The sequence below is a fragment of the Neodiprion fabricii genome, chromosome 3 (genome assembly GCF_021155785.1).
Source record: "Neodiprion fabricii isolate iyNeoFabr1 chromosome 3, iyNeoFabr1.1, whole genome shotgun sequence".
Taxonomy (NCBI): domain Eukaryota; kingdom Metazoa; phylum Arthropoda; class Insecta; order Hymenoptera; family Diprionidae; genus Neodiprion; species Neodiprion fabricii.
The window spans coordinates 29,586,466-29,605,317 of record NC_060241.1 but is presented as its reverse complement, the minus strand read 5'-3'; the positions used below and the strand labels follow the sequence as shown (position 1 = coordinate 29,605,317).

At 46.7% G+C, this 18,852-nt stretch overlaps 2 protein-coding genes across 12 annotated transcripts in view; one reads left to right on the top strand and one right to left on the bottom strand.

Annotated features, from left to right (window-relative positions):
* Positions 1 to 18,852, top strand: part of LOC124177330 (autophagy-related protein 16-1) — a 237,098-nt gene that overhangs the window by 151,948 nt on the left and 66,298 nt on the right. The window lies entirely within an intron of this gene.
* The window catches only part of LOC124177329, a 93,376-nt gene that overhangs the window by 34,982 nt on the left and 39,542 nt on the right, over positions 1 to 18,852 (bottom strand). For 2 of the 3 annotated variants that reach the window (XM_046559616.1, XM_046559618.1), the window contains exon 2: positions 3,156 to 3,559. In XM_046559616.1, the coding sequence (XP_046415572.1) occupies positions 3,156 to 3,528 (373 nt within the window). In that variant the 5' untranslated portion in view covers positions 3,529 to 3,559. Of the gene's footprint in view, positions 1 to 3,155; positions 3,560 to 5,028; positions 5,148 to 18,852 lie in introns of those variants that run through there. The other variant, XM_046559617.1, reaches the window with a different exon arrangement.

Sequence of the window (18,852 nt, the reverse complement as noted above, 5' to 3'; positions counted from 1 at the left end):
TTATGTGTAATTTGTCACACTGGCTGCCGGTATGCCACCGCGGTTATACAGATGCTCGAATTCCTCCCGTGCCGCAAAGGCACGTGCTTGTCTCTCCCGCGAGCTTTTCCCCAAGATTTCCCAATCCCTCGGCCCCCCTTCCATTCTTCGCCCCGCCGTTCTTGACTACGTTTTCATTACTATAAAACGCGAAGCGCTGACTTCCGCGGTCTTTCCCATCGGAGCTTGATACCCTCCGCCGATCTGAGCTCTTGGTATTATTGTCTAATTAACGCGGAACCGTCGCGAGCTGAGCAAAACGAGGTAACGATAACTCGGCGTAGCTCCCCGATCTCGTGGAAGAAGAAAGACTCAGCACACACCGCAAGTTGCGAGTGCGGCCGAAGATGTTAATACCGCTTATTAAAGGATGATTCGCACCCGTTTGTGTAACCGTATTGTGCATTTTATATACGGAAATCGTTATTACGCATTAATGCGGTATGTGGTATTATGGTCAAGTGCAGCCTGCGCGGTATCGTCGGTATGCGGTCAGTCCCCGTTAGTCGGAGCATGAACGGAGAATAACCGATCGCAAGGTGGCCGGAGAGTCGCAGGATGAAACACGGCGACACGTTGAATCGACGAAAGACTCCTCTCTCCGACTCCTTTTCTCTCTTTCTTGACCTGTGTCATCGGCACGCAGCGCACGGTACCGTTCCGACGCCAACGCCGCAAGTTCTATTTTTTCTCACTCCTCTATCGCTCTCGAATAGATATAAAAAAAAGAATTTCCATTCAGAACAGCCGATGTATGACAAATTGACAAACCGATAGAGGAGGCACGGAAGAGATCTTTTTTCAAAACAAATTACAAACAATCCCGCCTGGACGAGAACCGATACTAATGCCATTTTGACCGGCGTGAAACTTGAAAGAAAAAAGAGGGAAAAAAATAAGAGAAAACAATCCCTTCGACCTTTTCACACCCTCCGTACATCAGCTACCTATTCTGTACCGCGTCAGTTCGACTTTCGTTAGTGAAAACCTTTTCCGTCGAGAAGCGAAATGTCGCAAGATTAGATCAAGCTCGTCCGCTTCTCGGGTGGTGATCGAGAGATGAGCGGATCGAATCGCGTTACGGATTCCACGAAAGCACGAGAACCTCCGTATAACGGATACACAAGTTTGAGGCATCTAAAGAGTGGCACGTTCCGTCATTCTGAATGAGATGAACAATGAGTAAGAAAATAACTGACGAGTATTCCGGGTAAAAAAAACCTATCGAACGCTTCAGCAGCCCTACGCGTAACGGGTTCGATCGGCCCGCGTTCCGCGCTGCAATTGTTTCACTTTGGATGAAATTCTGGCGTGTTGGAAAAAGAGAGAATGAGAAAGAGTGAGAGAGAGGGAGAGAGAGGCAAAAAGTACTTCAATCACTTACTTTTTGGTGACGTATACTATTACAATGTTTAATTAATGTTTCTACTTCGTGTGAAGCGCTGGACGGATAGTTTATATTAATTACACCCCGGAAGATTCAATTAGTGCATTTCTCGTTACACTTACTTATACTGGTATCCATTATTCATAGACGAGGAGGCAGCCCGGCACAGCAGGCACACCCTCTGACAATGCACGATATTCTATGATAACTTATTCCTGCCGAACGCCGGCGAAAGTTAAGCTAACAGATATTCGATTTCAATTATCGCTTTCGAAGCTCGTTCACGGAATTATATTCCTTGTCCCGGTACGAACACCCGTATACGTACAGCGTTGCCGTGATTAATAATAAGAAAAATGGAAAATCGGCTGCACAAATCCTGTGATGTTGGTAAAAATTTCTGGATGATCAACGACAATTCAGAGCAAGGTAAAAGGCATCGCATACAACCTTGGTACAGCCGTAAGACGAATGGAAAAGGCGAAGAGCTTTGACGGCTCCAAATTGAGATTCGTTCGTCTCTGTCAGCCGGCGGTTTGTCTTGTTTCGCCGTGTACGAGCCGCGATAATGGAACAGGTAGATGGAAGGAAGGGTGAGAGTCGAAGGACGATGGGCAAGAGATAGCCGATAAACGCTATCATCTTGTAGAGGTATTAGGTATAAGTTCGAACCGGCTATCGCGGAACACGCGAAGGTGAACTAACCGTCTAAATTCAATCTCGTAATTACACCCTCTCACGTGCAGTGTGTGCTGGTTGATGGTCGTCTTACCGCCTCGCATCGAGGCTCCGTACATCTTATAGCTGCACGTTGGAAACTGCATATACTAAGCGATTCGTAACGCGGTAGTACGTATGATGCGCACGCGAGCTCAGCGATTAAGAATAAATTCTAATACCCACGTACCGTAGAACACTCATAACAGTAATCGTAACAATAATCATAACAATATTAATAATTACAGCAATATCAAGAAGCGATTTGCAGTGCGGTATACATATTCCTACGGTATATATATATATACATATATATATGTATATATATATATACGCGCCGAGCTATTCGACTCAGCTCGACGTGAAATCATCAATGTTTTCATTCTCATATCTCATTTATGAACAATCATATTTTATCCATAAAGAAAAGGAGATAATTCGGCGAATAGAAGCTCGTTACTTTATATTTCGTTCAATCTTCGATCTATAAAAAACTCAATCTTCCGTCGATTCAATTCCTCGTGATCGTAATTTCAACTACGAAAAGCAATATTTATTTTTTATTTTTTTTCTGATTTCTGTGTCAAATGACTGAAACTGTTAGCAAATGCTTCTTCGATATCTCGCTGCCGAATAATTGGTCGATTAAACAATTCGGGGCTGATCTGGAATTTAAATTCACGATACGTAATTTTTCGCACAGCGCTACAAAGATACTTTCTGCTGCGAAAATTTTCAATTACTGAGTATCGGTGCTCGTTCAAGATGTTTTGCCATCCACATCCGTAGCAGTAAGTAAGTAGTAAAAGCGTCGCAGTACATGCGCCGTTACCCGAAGTCCCAAGATTGCCGAGGTCGGAGCAATTTTTTGAAATTCACGCCTACCTCGATCAGGGACACTCGGTGGATCCAAAGACACCGGATACCGAAGACTAACCGCGACGCATGAATTTCGAAACGTCTAACGAGGGCTTCCCGTATATTCGTAGAATCTGTACCGATTTAATCTCACCTGGATTATTATCCGCATTCGAGCCGAACAGCACGCAGAGACCCGTTTCATAGTTGACTGCTTGGCAGGAATCGTTCGCTTGACAAGTCTCGAGGCAGTCGGTGAGCATCAGCGTCCCGGGTATGGAGTCGAGCATGTTGGCGGGGTCCGTGTAAACCCATCCGGTGACCAGCTCGAAGCCGACCATCTCCGGGTCGCACTCGTCCGATCCAGCGGACGGACCCGTGTAGTCCGGACCCGAGACGCCCGACGGTTCCGCGGACGCCGATACGAGGGAATCCTCGTCCGCGGAGGCGGCGCCGCCGAGGATCAGTATGAAAATAGCGAGGACGAACCGAACGTTGGCCATCCGGTAAACTGGGCTGCTCCTCATTGTCAGGCGAACCCTCGAACTGCGGTGTTATCTGGAAAAGAACAAAGGAAAAGGTCGTTCGTTATAGAGTTTATATCTCGCGGCTTTCGCCTTATCGGTGGAAACCCGTTTCCACCTGAAATTTCATCCCGTCCCCTTATCCCGTCGCTTCCTTTTCCTATCGGTCCATGTACCGCCCCCCGGCACACCCCGCGACTCCCGGGAAGGTCGGAAGAAGGCGGCTGAGCGCTATTGAAGGGCTAACGAAGCACCCCGGGTACGCTCATTATCGCTCACCGCCAACCCTCGTCGGCCATCGAAGCCCGGCTGAACCGTGAATTATGCAAGTTTGAGTCCGTGCGTGTGTACCTATATAACTATCGCTGGGTCGAGCAAATATTGGAACAACGATCGTGATCTATAGAAACATCGCGGGCTGCGCGCGGGTCTTTGAGCAAATATTTTACCAGGCCAGTTTTCCCGAAACTCTGTCACCCGCTATCCTCTCACTCCCCCTCGCTCACTCTTCTCGCGTCTAGACTAAATACCTGTTTCAAGTACCGTACGTACTATACTGCTCGTAAGCTTGGAGATGATGCTGGCCACACTCCATTAAGTAAAAGTGTTGAAACGGTACTGGTCCGAGTCGGAAATTCTCGTTGACGAGTTTATCGTGCGGTGAATCTATCGATAGTTTACAATCCGGTAGCTAATGACACGTCGCATTTATCGATACGCAACGTGACGTGCGATTCGATGGTGAAAAATGCGGTATCGACCAAGTTTGAACAACGCTCCGGTAGCCGAACCTGTTGATTTTTGCTCGCCGTGAAATAGCGAGTAGAAAAATCATCGGTATATAAAAAGTGTCTCTTGAACTAGATGATGCTGGATGAGGCGAAACGCAAACACTTGGCCGTAACGGTCGCGGCAGAAAACCTCGTGCCCCGTTGTTAAGGCGTGAAATATTTTTCCACCATAACGCTTGAAAGAAAAATCCTGTAGTTTATGTAGCTATCTACATCGTTTATCGTTCGGCGGTATAAGCCGGTAACGGGAGATGGACCGACAATGGCAGAAGATATCGATTATCCGTGAACCTCTTTACGTTTTATCCCGGTGTGAGATACAGCCTTGCACCTTGTGCAACATCACATGACATCAGCGGCCTCTTATCGAGAGGTTTTCGTTGTAAAATTTTTATTCCCACAATTTTTCCATTCCGTAAGGCGACATTGACGGCTTTCAGACGGCTCGGAGCGGCCGTAGACTTTGATAACGGAATTACGTGGACGCTGTGAAATGACAAACCACCTAAGCCCTCCGCACGAATGAAATAACCGAATGAATCCCGGAACAAACACCTCTCGGTACCGCACGAAACGCTGTACTCGAAATCACCGTGATAATGTTACTCGCTTTGTCAAGATTTGCAGGATGACGAGATGAAAGGGGATAAGAAGGTGCGCACACTTGTTAACCGATACTCGATGCCGGGATGAATATCGTCTAGGTACCCACATTTGCGACTGTAGCCTGGTACCGAGGTCTGGCGACTGAGGATCAACGCACGGCGAGATTCGAACTCGGCAAATGCTTACAGAGCGTGAACTAGGAGATGGTACACGCACGTGTGAACACGGCGACCTGACCGTGGCGACGACACCGACGCGCGGCGTCTTTGAATACGGTCGGATATTCCACCGTCACCGCTACCTTTGCGCTCTTCCTCCGCTCACGACTCCGTCTTTCTCTCTTTGGGTTTCGCATACCAGGTGCTGACGCGTCACATGGCGAAGTAACGGGTCGCGGGAGACGTTCCTAGACCCAATCACAATGACAGTCGCGCTGCTATCGCGGCAAGAGATCACCGCTAACACCAACACCTCGGAATTACGTGAACCGACGACGAAACTGGTCGCGGAACAGCGCCGGTTCGCCAGCTGTCCTCCTTTCGTTCCGGTCGCTAATTAGCCGATATGCTTATTTTTATCGATTCCTCGTCGCGGATAACGATCCCTAAACAGGACCTCTGCCCTGCGGAGGGAAAAAAGCAGTCCTCTCTTCCCCCTTCCGCCACGGTGAAACAAGAAACATGACGCTAAAGGCCATGCGACAAACGCGTTCATCGAGACTATCGGTCTCCCGCTGACCCTCGATGAGACCGACCAAACTCCTTCCCTGCTATTTTCCAAGTTGGACATTTTCGCTGTCGCGTTCGCGAACATCGACCGGCACCGTCGTTAGCGAGGCTCTAATCGACAATCCGTTGTTCCAAGCTTCTGTAGCGCCATTCAATATCCATCGGGAAGCTCCCTTTAGCAGTCTCTCACTCAGCGTGGGTTCTTTATCGGCGAATTGTCACGTGATTGACGACCGCTGGACGGCATATCCGCTCTTATAACTGCCCATGCTGCAGGTATATCGCTCGTCGGAGGATTGTCGAAGCTTTGGTAAATGGCCAATGGTCGTTCCGTGTCGGATCCCTTGGGACAGTCGACGACGGCGATACGTAGGAAAATGCCAGTCGGATAAGCAGAAAACTGGTTTATGTCTGGTTACCTCGTGTCTCTAAGTGGGTACCACTGCCTTCTACAGCCGGAATACGGATACTATTACCAGAGAAGTATGACTCGCATCATTCGCTAACAAACACCACTTCCCTCTCTCTCTCTCTCTCTCTTTCTCTCGATACGGAAAAGACGAGTGGTCATGTCCGTGGAGGCGAGCCGACGTCCACCAGCACTGCCCTGCAGCCCGTCGCTCCGGGGCCCAAAGTATTTGCGTTTAGGGTAACGTGAACGACCTGTCGTACGGTGATGGATCCGTGCCTCCGCACCAGGAATCGGGGACACCGCCGAAGTATCGCGGTAATTAAACTTTAGTCGTATTATGCAAGACCTCCTTGGAGTGTCGCGGAAGATTGATGAACCGTTCCCATTCCCGTTACCCACCAGCCACCCTGTCGCGACGACGACGCCCCATACGTGGGTATAACGAAACCTCTGATCCCTGGCCCCCCGCCTTGCCTGTAACTATTCTTATCACACCCCCCTTTTACAGTGGTTCGCGTGTAGCGCCTTCCCGCTAAATATCGCGATTAAGGATCTTGACACGAAGTGGCAGAAGGCTCGGTTTATTTCGCCTCGACATACGTGTGCTGGATCCGCTGCTGCAGCACCCTTTGCGGTTCAGTATTTATGAGGTAATCCTCATCACCGAGCTCGGTGGTAATCGAGATCGAGGGCCGAACGAGACACCCCTTGAATTGCCTCTAATTTGTAAACCTGGAGGTGCGATACGCCCGCTCTGCACGTGTCACGGACGACTGGTTGTTATGTCGGTGGAAGAATGAAATGAAAACGAAAAAACAAGTGGACAAAAAAGAAAACTACGCGGAATAAACCATACCCGCGTGCATATTATTTACCGAGTATAGGGTACGAGAGTCTCACCGGCTGCATTCCACTTGTGGATTGCGGATTTATATGCAGATTCGTCGTCGATTCGAATTTCCATACAGGTACACTGCTCGATCGCTGCGTGCGCGTCCTTTTTCATTAGATGAAAAAAACATTCAGCTCCATCCTATTCTCATTCCATCTACCGAGCACTACGGTTGGTGAATTTCGAACATTTGAAATGCAAACCTTTTGCGGCAACCTTCTTCTGCAATCAGCTTTAGGTTATTGTAGGATTAACAATATTCGATACCGATTGCCGAGGATTCGGTTACCCAGTTACCCACTTCTCACACCGGCATCACGCTTCGCTGCCGCGATACATTTTCGTAGGTGGTGTAAGGCCCGACCGCTACCGCCATTATAAATCTCACGCGTGTGTCGAATGAGTGAGAAAAAGACAAATCGGAGGGCGGAGAAAGAGCGGCCGTAGCGTGTCGCAGCGGGAATTCGCCTCGCGTTGATAATTACTGCTTAGTGGCAATAATTCTATTCTGCGTTCGGGCGCAGCGTGAGCGAAACCGCAACGGTTCGTGGCAATGGCCATTCCGTTATCTGGGCGAGTGCACGTCGTTGCTTATATCCCCTCGCTGGATTTTAACCACAACGATGCGTCGATGTAACATCAAGTCAAGGTACGTAGGTAGCGGAGGTCGGATCGACAATTGTTCCAACAATATATAACCAGCCCGCTGTCAGAACCCCAGCGCGACAGTAGCTAGTCGCAATTTGCGACCAACTATTCGCTGAGTGCTAATAATCATTTGCCTCGTCAACGTCGTTTATCTCCAGGTGTCAAAGTGTCTAATCGTCGCATAAAGGCCCCCATAATGGGATTTAATCTCCTTGGCAAAAAGTGTTTTAAAATCAATTCGGAGCGCTGAATCACCGAATGATACTACTTGACACTTTTGAGTGACGGGGGGATTATTCAGTTACAATTATATTCTCTTCCGGCAAAACGCGAGCGCGTCGAGTAGTTGCTGTCTTGTTGGTATCGAAATCGGACAAATTCCATCTAAGATTCTCGGTATAAGTAACACAAGCTACGGTTGTTAAGAGACTGAACCTAACGATTCAATCAATTATCAACGCTGATGGAACCCTCGACGAAGAGCGCGAACGGAGATAATTTCTGAGAAACAGGAATAATCTATACCACACATGAATGCTCGGATACACACGTATATGGCGTACGGCTATCAGTTTAACGGTATTGATCCTTCAGCTACAGCACTTTTCTAGCCGCGCTAAAGTTGTACTGTTACGACAGTGGCACCGACCATATTCCCTGTATCATCTTTCACTATATTTTTTTCACTTTTATTTTATTTTTTTTTCACGAGTTGCAATTACTGGATATAAACGCCTGTTCGTAACCACACTGAAACCTGTCGTGCCGTCTTGATGCTAACGTGATGCAGAGAATCAGATTTTTTACAGCGCGTGGATTAATTAGAACTTGGAATCGGACTTCGCGTCTCACATATTTATCGTCGTTTCAGAATTACAGTTTCTACGCTCGTATGTCGCTGATTCGCACTGATTTGAATAAAGTCATGTTATATCAGATAATAAGAGTGTCACGGATTAAAATTTTTTTGTTCGCCGAAGTTAATGGAACGTAACGGTTAACGTCTAGACACATGCTGCTAATTGCGTCTCTTCCGAATATAAATGTTCGTTCATTTTTTTTCATACCTTAGCAAATCGTAATTAATTTCCCAATTAAGTTTTTTACGCTTCCTTGACTCAGTTTCCTGCCTACCGTGTAAGAGTAAAAATAATCAAAAGTCACCGTTTAACAGCGTGCACTTGAAAAGCTCGGGTAGCTTTTTAATAAACAAGTAGGTAAGTACCTGCCCGCCTGCCCGCTCACCCCCCTTGAAACTTCTTAGGAACGCTATCGCAATTTAAATATCTTAGTAAACTTTGCAGGCAAGGTAAACATTTTGATAAAATAGCTTGGCGGGAGTGAAACAGTTCTAAACTACTAAACTCGTGCATAAAGATTGCAGTTGAATTCACTTCTGAGGGTTCATCCTGCAATTGACGAACTCGTCTGGTGGCGGGGTGTTGCCATTAAAGCAAAGGAGTCTTATCCTCTCGAACGGCTAACTACCGGTATCATCGCGAAGAGACTGTAGATACTGTAAAATAAGTAGGTAGTCGGTATATCGTTTATCTTGACTCTCCACCTACTCGGTCCCCTGCAGTGAAACTTGTATAAATGGGATTTTCGTATAATAAACTTTTTTACCCGTGAATAATAACTCTGTAAAATATCTACAAGACTGAAAATATTTTCTGTCGCCAAACATCTCGAAGGTCAGGACGGTTTGAAAAAACTTAGGGCACCCTGGTGCCGACTCGGGGCATTTGTCCTGTCCCTCGTGGACGTCGCTGTTATGATATTGGACGTACGTAAGTGGATTGATTCGATCGATCACTCCATACGAGGGCTGAAAACTGATAGAATCCCTGGAGGAGATGACGAATTCGAGGACATCAGAGACGCGGCCGGGACGCTGGAGGAAAACGTCGCGGGTGGGCCGCCGTGCGCGCCCCGCCGATTGCAAGCTCACTGGGCACAGTCATTACTCATAATAATTATTTTCCCGCACTGCAGCAGCCCCGGCCGGTAACGAACTGACCGGTAGCTAGAGGCGACTGTCTTTTTGTATGATTGATAGCAATCCTTACTCCGGAGTGTCTTCCATTCCCGTTTACCCATAGACCGCGTGCCAACTACTCTCATTTCGCCTCTGGTTATTGGGCCTTATTACAGTTGGTTATTGTGTATGTTGTTCGTTCCGTCCAAGGAGTACACCGCCCAGCATCTGCGACGCGCGATTCAATTGCATGAAATTACACCGGGCGGGTAATGATATCGGAGCGCCAATTTCTTTGACATTTTCTACAACGGGACAATGGTAAAATGAAAATTTCCGCCCCATTTTCTCGCGCGAAATTACTCTATCGCTCGGGATTCGTTGTGTTAAAAGAAAGAGGATTTTCACGCGGGGCACTGTCTGCCTCGGACAACTGGTAACTGGTTGAGAAAAAAGTCTATTGTAAAAGACGAGCCACGACTTGCGGAGCGAGTGTAATCGAAAGAAGTGGCGGCGGGATAGCTTTCAAAACGATATTGGATTATCGTTAGCGACGCGAGATATTGCGCGGAAATCGCTGCCACCTCGCCTTCGTCCAGCATTAATTTATAACGATGTTTTATAACGATGTTTATTACCCTGGGACGTTAAGGGACAGAATGTAATCAAGGGCACCCAATTACCAGGAGAGGCTTCAGCTTTCACAGAAATCTCTCGTACGAAGTTAAAATGTAGGATGAAATTTCTGTAGAAAATATTATGTTCATCATTTCCGGTTAAATGTTTTCCGTATGACCGCGCTCTGTAGGATTTTCGTTTTGTGGGATCGCACTATGCAGGATGAAATTTCTGTAGAAAAGATCCCGGAGGACTTTTACACCGTGGGACAGATTTCCGTAGAATCGGTCCATCCCCATTGCCAGCTGTAAATGGACCCCATTGAAGGAGATAAGTTTTCCCCCGAAGAGAGCTAGTCGCGCGCCGTTACAATCCACGTACTTATACACGTACACCTACTTTGCTTGCGGCATTGTCAAGGCGAGAGGCAATTTTTGTCCCTTCTTTAGACATCTTTTTTCATCCTCTTTCTTCTCTTAATCACCCCGCCCATAATACCCACTAAGGCTATCGAGATACGAGGTATTGTCTCCCGACATCTCATCTTTCATTAGAACAAAAATCTTTGGAATTGAAAAAAGAAGTAAGAATCATTTAGTATCCGGCTTACGTCTATCGAGGCGTGAAAGAGCTCGTCCGTAAAATTGTTTGATAACGATGGTCTGGGATGAATTGTAACAGTTAAAGTGGAAGAAAGAAATGACGGAAAAACGGCGAGGCAACAGCCACCGTAAAAATTTTATTACGACTTTTTCTCTTTCTCTCCCTCTCTCTCTCTCTCTGCCTCTGTCTCTGTCTCCGTCTCCGTCCCCGTCTCTCTTTTTATCCGAGTTCCGAAGGTACGGAAGTGTCACAGCGTAAGAGCTGGGCCGAATTTCTGACTGAAACACGCATTCTCTGCGTCTCGACGGTCCGTGGAAATGTGAAAAGTGTTACAATTGACTCGGACCTTTTACCCCGCGACTGAACACGCCGGTGTGAAACATAGATACCATTTGTAACGATACAAAGGTACAACGAACACGGTGGACAGAATGTGCTCGGAAGCGAGGAAACCAGCTGTGGCGTTGTAAGTCACGCGAGCATAATCTTATACAAACAGCCTCGCGAGTTAAAGAGGACTCGAAACATTCCGTTGCCCACGTGTAGCACGTTATATAAGCATGTACGCGTACATGGAGCTTATAGTCTTTTATTCGTACATTGTTACGTGCAATTATCGACCGAACGACCGACCGTAGAGCTCCGGGTACTTATTCTCCGACAATATAACGAACTGAGGCAAATGAGATAGATGCGAAGATGAGATGCCGGAGTTATATTATACCTCGGTTCATTAGAGCAAGAGTCACGTGAGGCAAGGCATGTGTTCCCTGTACACAAGATAGATACTGCACCACGTACGTTTACTTACATGTGGTTATCGCCCATACCTACACGTGTCCGCGCCTAAGTCCTTACGTACCCGTGGTACCTATATCGTGCCACACCTGCAGCCGAGTTGGCGTTGCTATCGGTTCAGTTCCACTAGGGTTAGTTGGCTCTGGCCTACGGGCTTTCGATATCGATGCAGATCCCGCAACGCGACCTCTTCCCGCGCTAATAGCGATCACCCCTTATCTCGTCGTTGATAATTCTTGAGAGAATTTTACCCAGGTTCGAATCCGGTGATGATTGATGATTCTGATCTCGGTCTGCGTCGTTATCGTTAAATAAGACAACGATGCCTTGCATGTATAATTTTGTAGAAAATCGGTATCTTCGCCGACTGTTTCGTACTCTTAGATTTTTGAGAACGCCAAAAATTTTATCATCAATATTATGCAGACTCGCACCATAGAAACATGCTAGCTAGTCTACGTAGAGTCAGCCGGAGTTACTTCATTTCCATGTGACGAACACGTCTATACGTATACGAAATATACGTATCAGGTACTCGTGTACGGTGTATCGAAGTTTGGTTACATAAATTCAGAAGGCTTTTTGGGCGATAACCAGCTGTCGCAGACAGATGATGGAAATTTACCCTAGTAGAAAATCTCTTTGCGACAAGTTGCAAGGTATTGACGGACGCTGTTACGCTGGCATTTAAAACCGGACTGACGACGTGACGAAACTAATTGCGGTTTGTCTCCGACTCTCTCGTTCCCGACTCGAGTTAAGATTTTATCGAGTTTGAATCAGCGTTGTCTGCAAGGTAAAATCCCTGAAAGAGTACCTGCCGCCACTGTCGAATGTTAATCAGCCTTTCTCGCTTGGCTATTCATAATTTAAGAGGCTTTCAAGGACTTTGGTAAAAGTCCGGGGTCCAAGCGGGTCGCCCGCTTAACTCGCCTCGGTTCTTCTCGCCTCGCAGAGTGAAAACGTAACCGTTGGATTTATAGTGTGGCGCGCGGGTTGGTTTCCTTTCCTTGGTTTTTATTAGAGGTGTGATTTACTAGGCAGTGGTATTAATATCAAGGAAACAGTCCCGGCCGTAGGGAACGACCCGGCGCGTCCCCGGGACCCGAGCCGTCCCTCAGCTCCCGGTTAAACCCAGTCAGCTGGACCGGATATATTCCTGTTCGTAGGTGAAGTAGATTCACCTCACTGTTCACCGATATATGGCTAGTATAATATACCAATATGCGAAGGCAGGAAAGCGCGCCGAGTCGAGCCCTCGAGAATAAAACCCGTATTCGTACCACTTTGGAAGGTCTCGTGGATTCTTTCGTGAAAAAAGCTTAACCTACTGCAATTGGAAATCGCAAAATTATGTAAAAAATACCCTCGAACCAATTCAATTTTGAATATAAAATATTAATAACTATTCCGTGGGTTATATCCCTACTCGTGAAAATATGAATATTAATATGCTCCGATCGACGGTGAGATGGCATGTTTCGGACATTTGCAAACGCGTCGATGATTCTTCAAACGAAATGAAAAATTCAATTTTAGATTGTTTTTTTTTTTTTTTTTTAATACGTATATATATTTATTTTACAGCATCGCTCCCCTGCCGATTCTGCGGTCGTGGCTGCGCACTTTCTCCCACTCATAATTGAATCTACTTATAAGCACCCTTGCATTGTTAAGCAGCCATCCAAAGCGTACTCCCCGTGACTTCGAAAGGTTGAAATATGGCCTCGGCGACACAATGACCCTGTATTTAGCATTTAAATAGATTTTTTTTTCAAACCGCGACAATAATCACCCACGCTCCGCACTCCCAGAGCTCCGTATAGAAATGGTCGTCTCTCCGCAACTTCGTGTCGCTGTATCAATGGTGAATTTCGCCGATTGTGAATTCAACGTTTATCTGTTGAGTGGGGTACAAAAATGCGAAAGACCAAAAAGTCGACGGTACGAAATCCCGAAAGTCGAACTACCGACAGTTAAAAACCTAGAAAGACCGTAAATACGAAAAGATGACTTGCTAGGATGAGAGAGCGTTCGGATAAATGAACTTTTGAGAAAATAGTTATTCTACCGGGTGATTTATCGAAAATCCCAACTTTGGTAGGCTAATCATTCGGTGTTCTAAAATTCGTAACTCAAAAATTTCGGGTTTTCGACCGCTCGACGTTTTGGTCTTTCTCAATTTTGAACCTCACCCTGTCTATTCAGTTGAATTATAAACTCGTTGGTTATATAACACGGAGCTTCACAGTTGTCGTCGGTTTCTCTCGGTCCTTTTGGCAGTCAATTTTCAAACCGATTCCACCAACAATCACACTTTCAATTCTCACCCTCGCCATGAGTTATTTCTTACTTAAACCTCGAGACGTCTTGCTATGATTTACACACGAGACTCGATGCAATATTGAGAAAATCATCGGGAGTCCCCGCGGCCCGAATTTCACCGAAGAAAATCGACCACGAGGACAGCCCGCGCCACAGCCGCAGCTCGTATAAAGCTGTCTCGATATTCCCCGGGGTGCCTTGGTATCGGCTGCTGGACTATCTCGATAATCTACGCGTCTTTCGAAACTGCTGTGCACCTGTGGACTGCGGCAAAAAGTGAACAGAGATGGTCAGCGGAGAACCGCAAGAAGAAGTCGAGTTCACCCGGCGCATTTGAGCAGCTTTTACAAGGACTCGTCCATCATCGTGTTTAACGATTTTCGAGTTCATTATAATATCTACAGGTTGTATCGTTCAGCGATAGCATATTTCTTTGGTCAGAGGCTCGTGGGACCGGGATTGGACGCGATAATATTGGCGCAACTTTATTATACATAGTCCATAAAACTGGAATAGTCCCAACCGGTCGCAAAGCACGTAATAATATTACCGAAGAGTTCCCACCGTCCGTTCAGAGATGTGAATATATATACGTGTATATTACGGTCTAATCTGGATGGCTAATTAGACTCGGCTCGTATACCGCGTATATATTCGCAGGCTGGGTACGAGAACCAGATTCGTTTGGTAATCGGATTTCTTAGCGTGCAGGAAACACAGCCTTGGATATAAACGCGACCTCAAACGATCTCGGCGATGCTGTAAGAGTGGCGTCGTCTCTGGGTAAATGGCAGACGTGGTGTGTCACTTTACATGCGGGATGTAATTTATTCTCTATATATGCCACAGATGGGGAAACGCGTTTGTCACCGTAGGTGTGTGCGCGAGTGGAAAACGTTGAACCAATAAGGTAGCTCCCTCTATTCCCTCAACGCGAAAACATTTCTCCTAAGCAAGTTATTCCGTTCGACTATTCAATTATTGACACGAAGACGCGGTTTACCTAATAGTAGACGTATACAACCCGTGTAACACCCTGCCGACGTATCGCGGGATGCGAGAAAGGTTCCTTCGAAGAAAGCGGGGAGAAAAAATTACTTCATCCCTCAGTTGAAGTATTCCCATCACAGAGAGGGTGTTTCGCAACATTTAATACCGTGAATGTCAATGTTTCTTACGCCTCTGTACAATCAGCGGTTTTAGGTGTCTCGCTGTTAGGCGAGTTCCCTTCCATGTATTCCTCTTCCTCCCATTTCGTATTCCACCCCCGTCTGCCACGTAGTATACACAAATATCTTTTCGTTTCTCTCGTAAAACAAGGTCCGATGGAAAATTTTTTGCCAAAGATTTGACTCGAATCGTTTCCAGAGCTTATAAGGAAAACGTGATCTTGATTAGAAATTCCTCTCTATAAGACGGTTTCTACTCCGTCTTCCAAACTCCACCACAGATCGAAATTCACGGTGAAACGAAAACTACACAGCGGGATCAAGCTCCCTTGTATTGTTGAACGAAATCCTCCTTCTTTGTTAAAACATGATTTCAGTCACAGAGCATTAGTCACTGTCGTCTCCAAGTCGCACGAATTTCACTCACAAGAAGTGGTGGGTACCGCGGCTCCGTATGCTGCCCTCGTATTACACAGAAGCCTCAATTTGTATTCTTTCCATGCACAGTGACGGTATGTGGAAACAATTACTCCTCGTTGCAGCTCTCCTCATTTTTTCTTCACTATTCTACCAGTCACTCTTCACCGATTCAAATAGTAATAACTGTAACGACAACTCGTTCAACATCCACCACGTAGTCTATGTCTCTTCAAGAGTTGTGCAACTACATAAACTACTCTTCCCACCTAATTGTAATTTGATCATAGATTACTTTTCCCGATCCTATTGAACAGGCCTTGCTGTAAGTGGAAAAGTATTTTTTCTCCCCTGTTTAAGCACGGTTCTAGAGTTGTCTAGTTGTTTGGGTATTTGCATAAACATACAGCAGGGTACGGGAAAGCTGACTTCTCGATGCGAAGCAAGCCAGTCGTGTGATTGCTTCTGATTAACTTTCATCGTTCCCCAAGCGCCCTCGTTTCTTTAATTCAACTTTGAAGATAGAGTTCGAGGGAGCGGAATGCTGAATATTTCAGAGTTGAAGACGAAAAATGAGGACACGTATCGCGGCAGCAGTGTAGTATTTTTCAAGGCGAAGAGCAAATAAATGTCCATACGAAACCGGAAGAGGGTACGTGTAGGTACGGCATGCACGTGTGTACGTACATAGATATATACGTGTCTGACAGAACTATTAATTACCTACCCCGGTCTGCGAGGGAGTTTTCTCCGCGCTGTCAAATTCAGGAGCTTAGCCGAAAGCCGGAAAAAATATATCGTAGCTTCTGCCGGTCAGATTACGGGCACGGCTGCGGAGGACCAACAGCAAGCGAATTCCGCTGCCACAACGCCCGTACAATACGACTTTGAGACAAGGAACGTACGCCGTTAGGCAGACTCGGGGAGAAAAGAAGTCAGATGCAGAAGTCTGCCTGTACCGAAGACACGCGGATTCATGCCCCACTGAGGCCTTTCGTAAACGGTTTCGAGAACTGCAACACCATAAAGTCACGAAACCTTGTTACAATCAGCCAGAACGTGCAGCAATCATCGAGCCCTCACCGCTTATTCCGAACTAGAAATTGCGAGAATACTGAGATCTGCTTTATTTTACCAGCTGCTTTCCGCCACTTGTTTTCTATTTATTGTTCTACCCTTTTTCTTATCCCGATTTTAACCATCTTAATTCGAATCTGTAAAACACGCAATAGCGTTAAAACCTGGGACCTTTGTTCTACTCGATACGAATAGACAGACGTCAACATTTTATAATTTGTAATAAAATGTCGACAACGTTTCAGGCAGGTGCCAGCGAATTTGAGAAATTACAACGCCTAGAGGTCCTCTAATACCTAAACGACGCGAAGCGGCAGATAGATCCAGGGTGTTTGTAAAAATATCACCGCGACTTTTTAAAGCCTTGTACATAACTCCTGAACGATGAATGATACGCACCTCTAATTTGATATGAATACTTTGAGAAATTTCGTTCCGTACCTACCTATCGGATTTTTTTTTTTTTTTTTTTTACCACAATGCGGACACGTGATAAATCCGCAACTAAAACGGTCTTCGGAATAACCATCCGGGGGTTATTTTATGCCGTATCGTTCTCCGCCGTTCTTGCCCAATCTTTCTTACCGGTAATTCGTTTAGAAATGGGAGGAAAAAATAGCGATTGTCGACGCGTTACTCGTCGAACCGAAACAATTTCCCTCATTCTATTTCTTTCTCGTAAGAGAGCGGGGAAGAACGAGGCGAGACACCGGTGCAGTCAAGCTGCTTGTTACAAAGTAAAATGAAAACGGCGTAAACCTCGTGAAATTGACTTGCGAGTAAAATACTTCCCCGGAGTTTCCACCGAGTAGCTGTTTCAGTGACGCGCAATGAAAACACGGTATTCAACGTCGGGTTGACTCGCGTCGCCCCCGCCGCTCTCAATCTCCGACACTGTTCCGTTCCCACGGAATCACCGTGGCGTTCTTCGACTCCCGAGTCCCCGGCGCTGCTGCTGTTGCTGCTCCCTCTGCCGCCGCCTCCTGTTCCACCTGGCATGCCGTCTTCGACGGAAGTGCAGAGCGACGCATCGCGCACGAACGGCCCGAGCTCTTTCACCGTGACCTTTCCCACCCGTTCGCCGATTCGGGTGTCGAGCAAAACTCTGCGCCCCGATTCACCGGATCGCGGATCCGATTCCCGCTCGCAGTTTCAGGGGAGCCTGTTCCACGCGTTGACCCTTTCAAACCTGCATCCGTATATCCGACTCGCGCAGAGTTGATTTTCTATTCACCTGACTCCCGCTGCCGTCTCCATGTATTCGTGCCGGAGTACATCGACGCTCGCCACGTCCCATTGAACCCGCGATATCGCGCTCGGATATATCGAGTGAAACAGTTCCCATTTCGTAACGGCTACTCGTCCCCTATATCGCCGCCATGCGAAGTTCGCCGAGCTGTGAGAGAGCCGGTCAACGCACGTACCGATGCGGTTCAGGGATGAAATTTGTTGTGAAGATTTGTGAGCTGCTCTGCTCGATCGGCGGGTTAGCAATAATTTGTCTCTTGTTCGTTTTTTCGCGCATGTTTTTTTTTTCATTTATTTTCCTTCAATTTGGGTTTTATTTCTTTCTTTTTTCATTTGTCCTCTCCGACTGACTGTTTGTCGGCTATTCGTGAATCTCTCTTGTTTGTCAACGACGTTTACACGATAAACCTTTTTTCATCCGTGAGAGCCACTCAAACGGGAAAACTCGACGGGTGGCGTTGGGCGACGTAAATTAATCGCTAATTTTAGGAAACTAAAAAGTGTCACGCGTTAATTCCGTTCTCGTTCGCAACTTGAATATTTCTGTGTTGTCACGCGCCTACGTAACGAGGGACCTTGGTTAATTTAATTCCATTCATCACACCGACCGGCCGAACTAACAGACGACGGACGAGCAAACGAGTATATAAGCAAATGTATGCATGCATACAGATTAGATAAATAAATATGTATGTATAACGTTATTATTACGGGACGTTGATAAATTAGGCCTTCGTTATTAGCCAGGGAAGAGAGGAGCGGTCGAGACGGAGAGGGAGAAGAGAGAGAGAAAGAGAGAGAGACCGACTGAATGGAGTGGGCTGCCATTATCGCTAATAAGCAAGCAGCCCGCGCGGAGGTATTCCCGAGGGAGAATTCCGGAATACCGAGAGACTGCTGCGCCTGCTTCTGGAGATTTTTGCGGAGGGCGGTCCAGGGTCATCGACCCTGTCGCGTCAAATTTTTCGGCGCAGCTCGCTTCAATTGCGATCGAGCACGCGACACCGCAACGGTGTT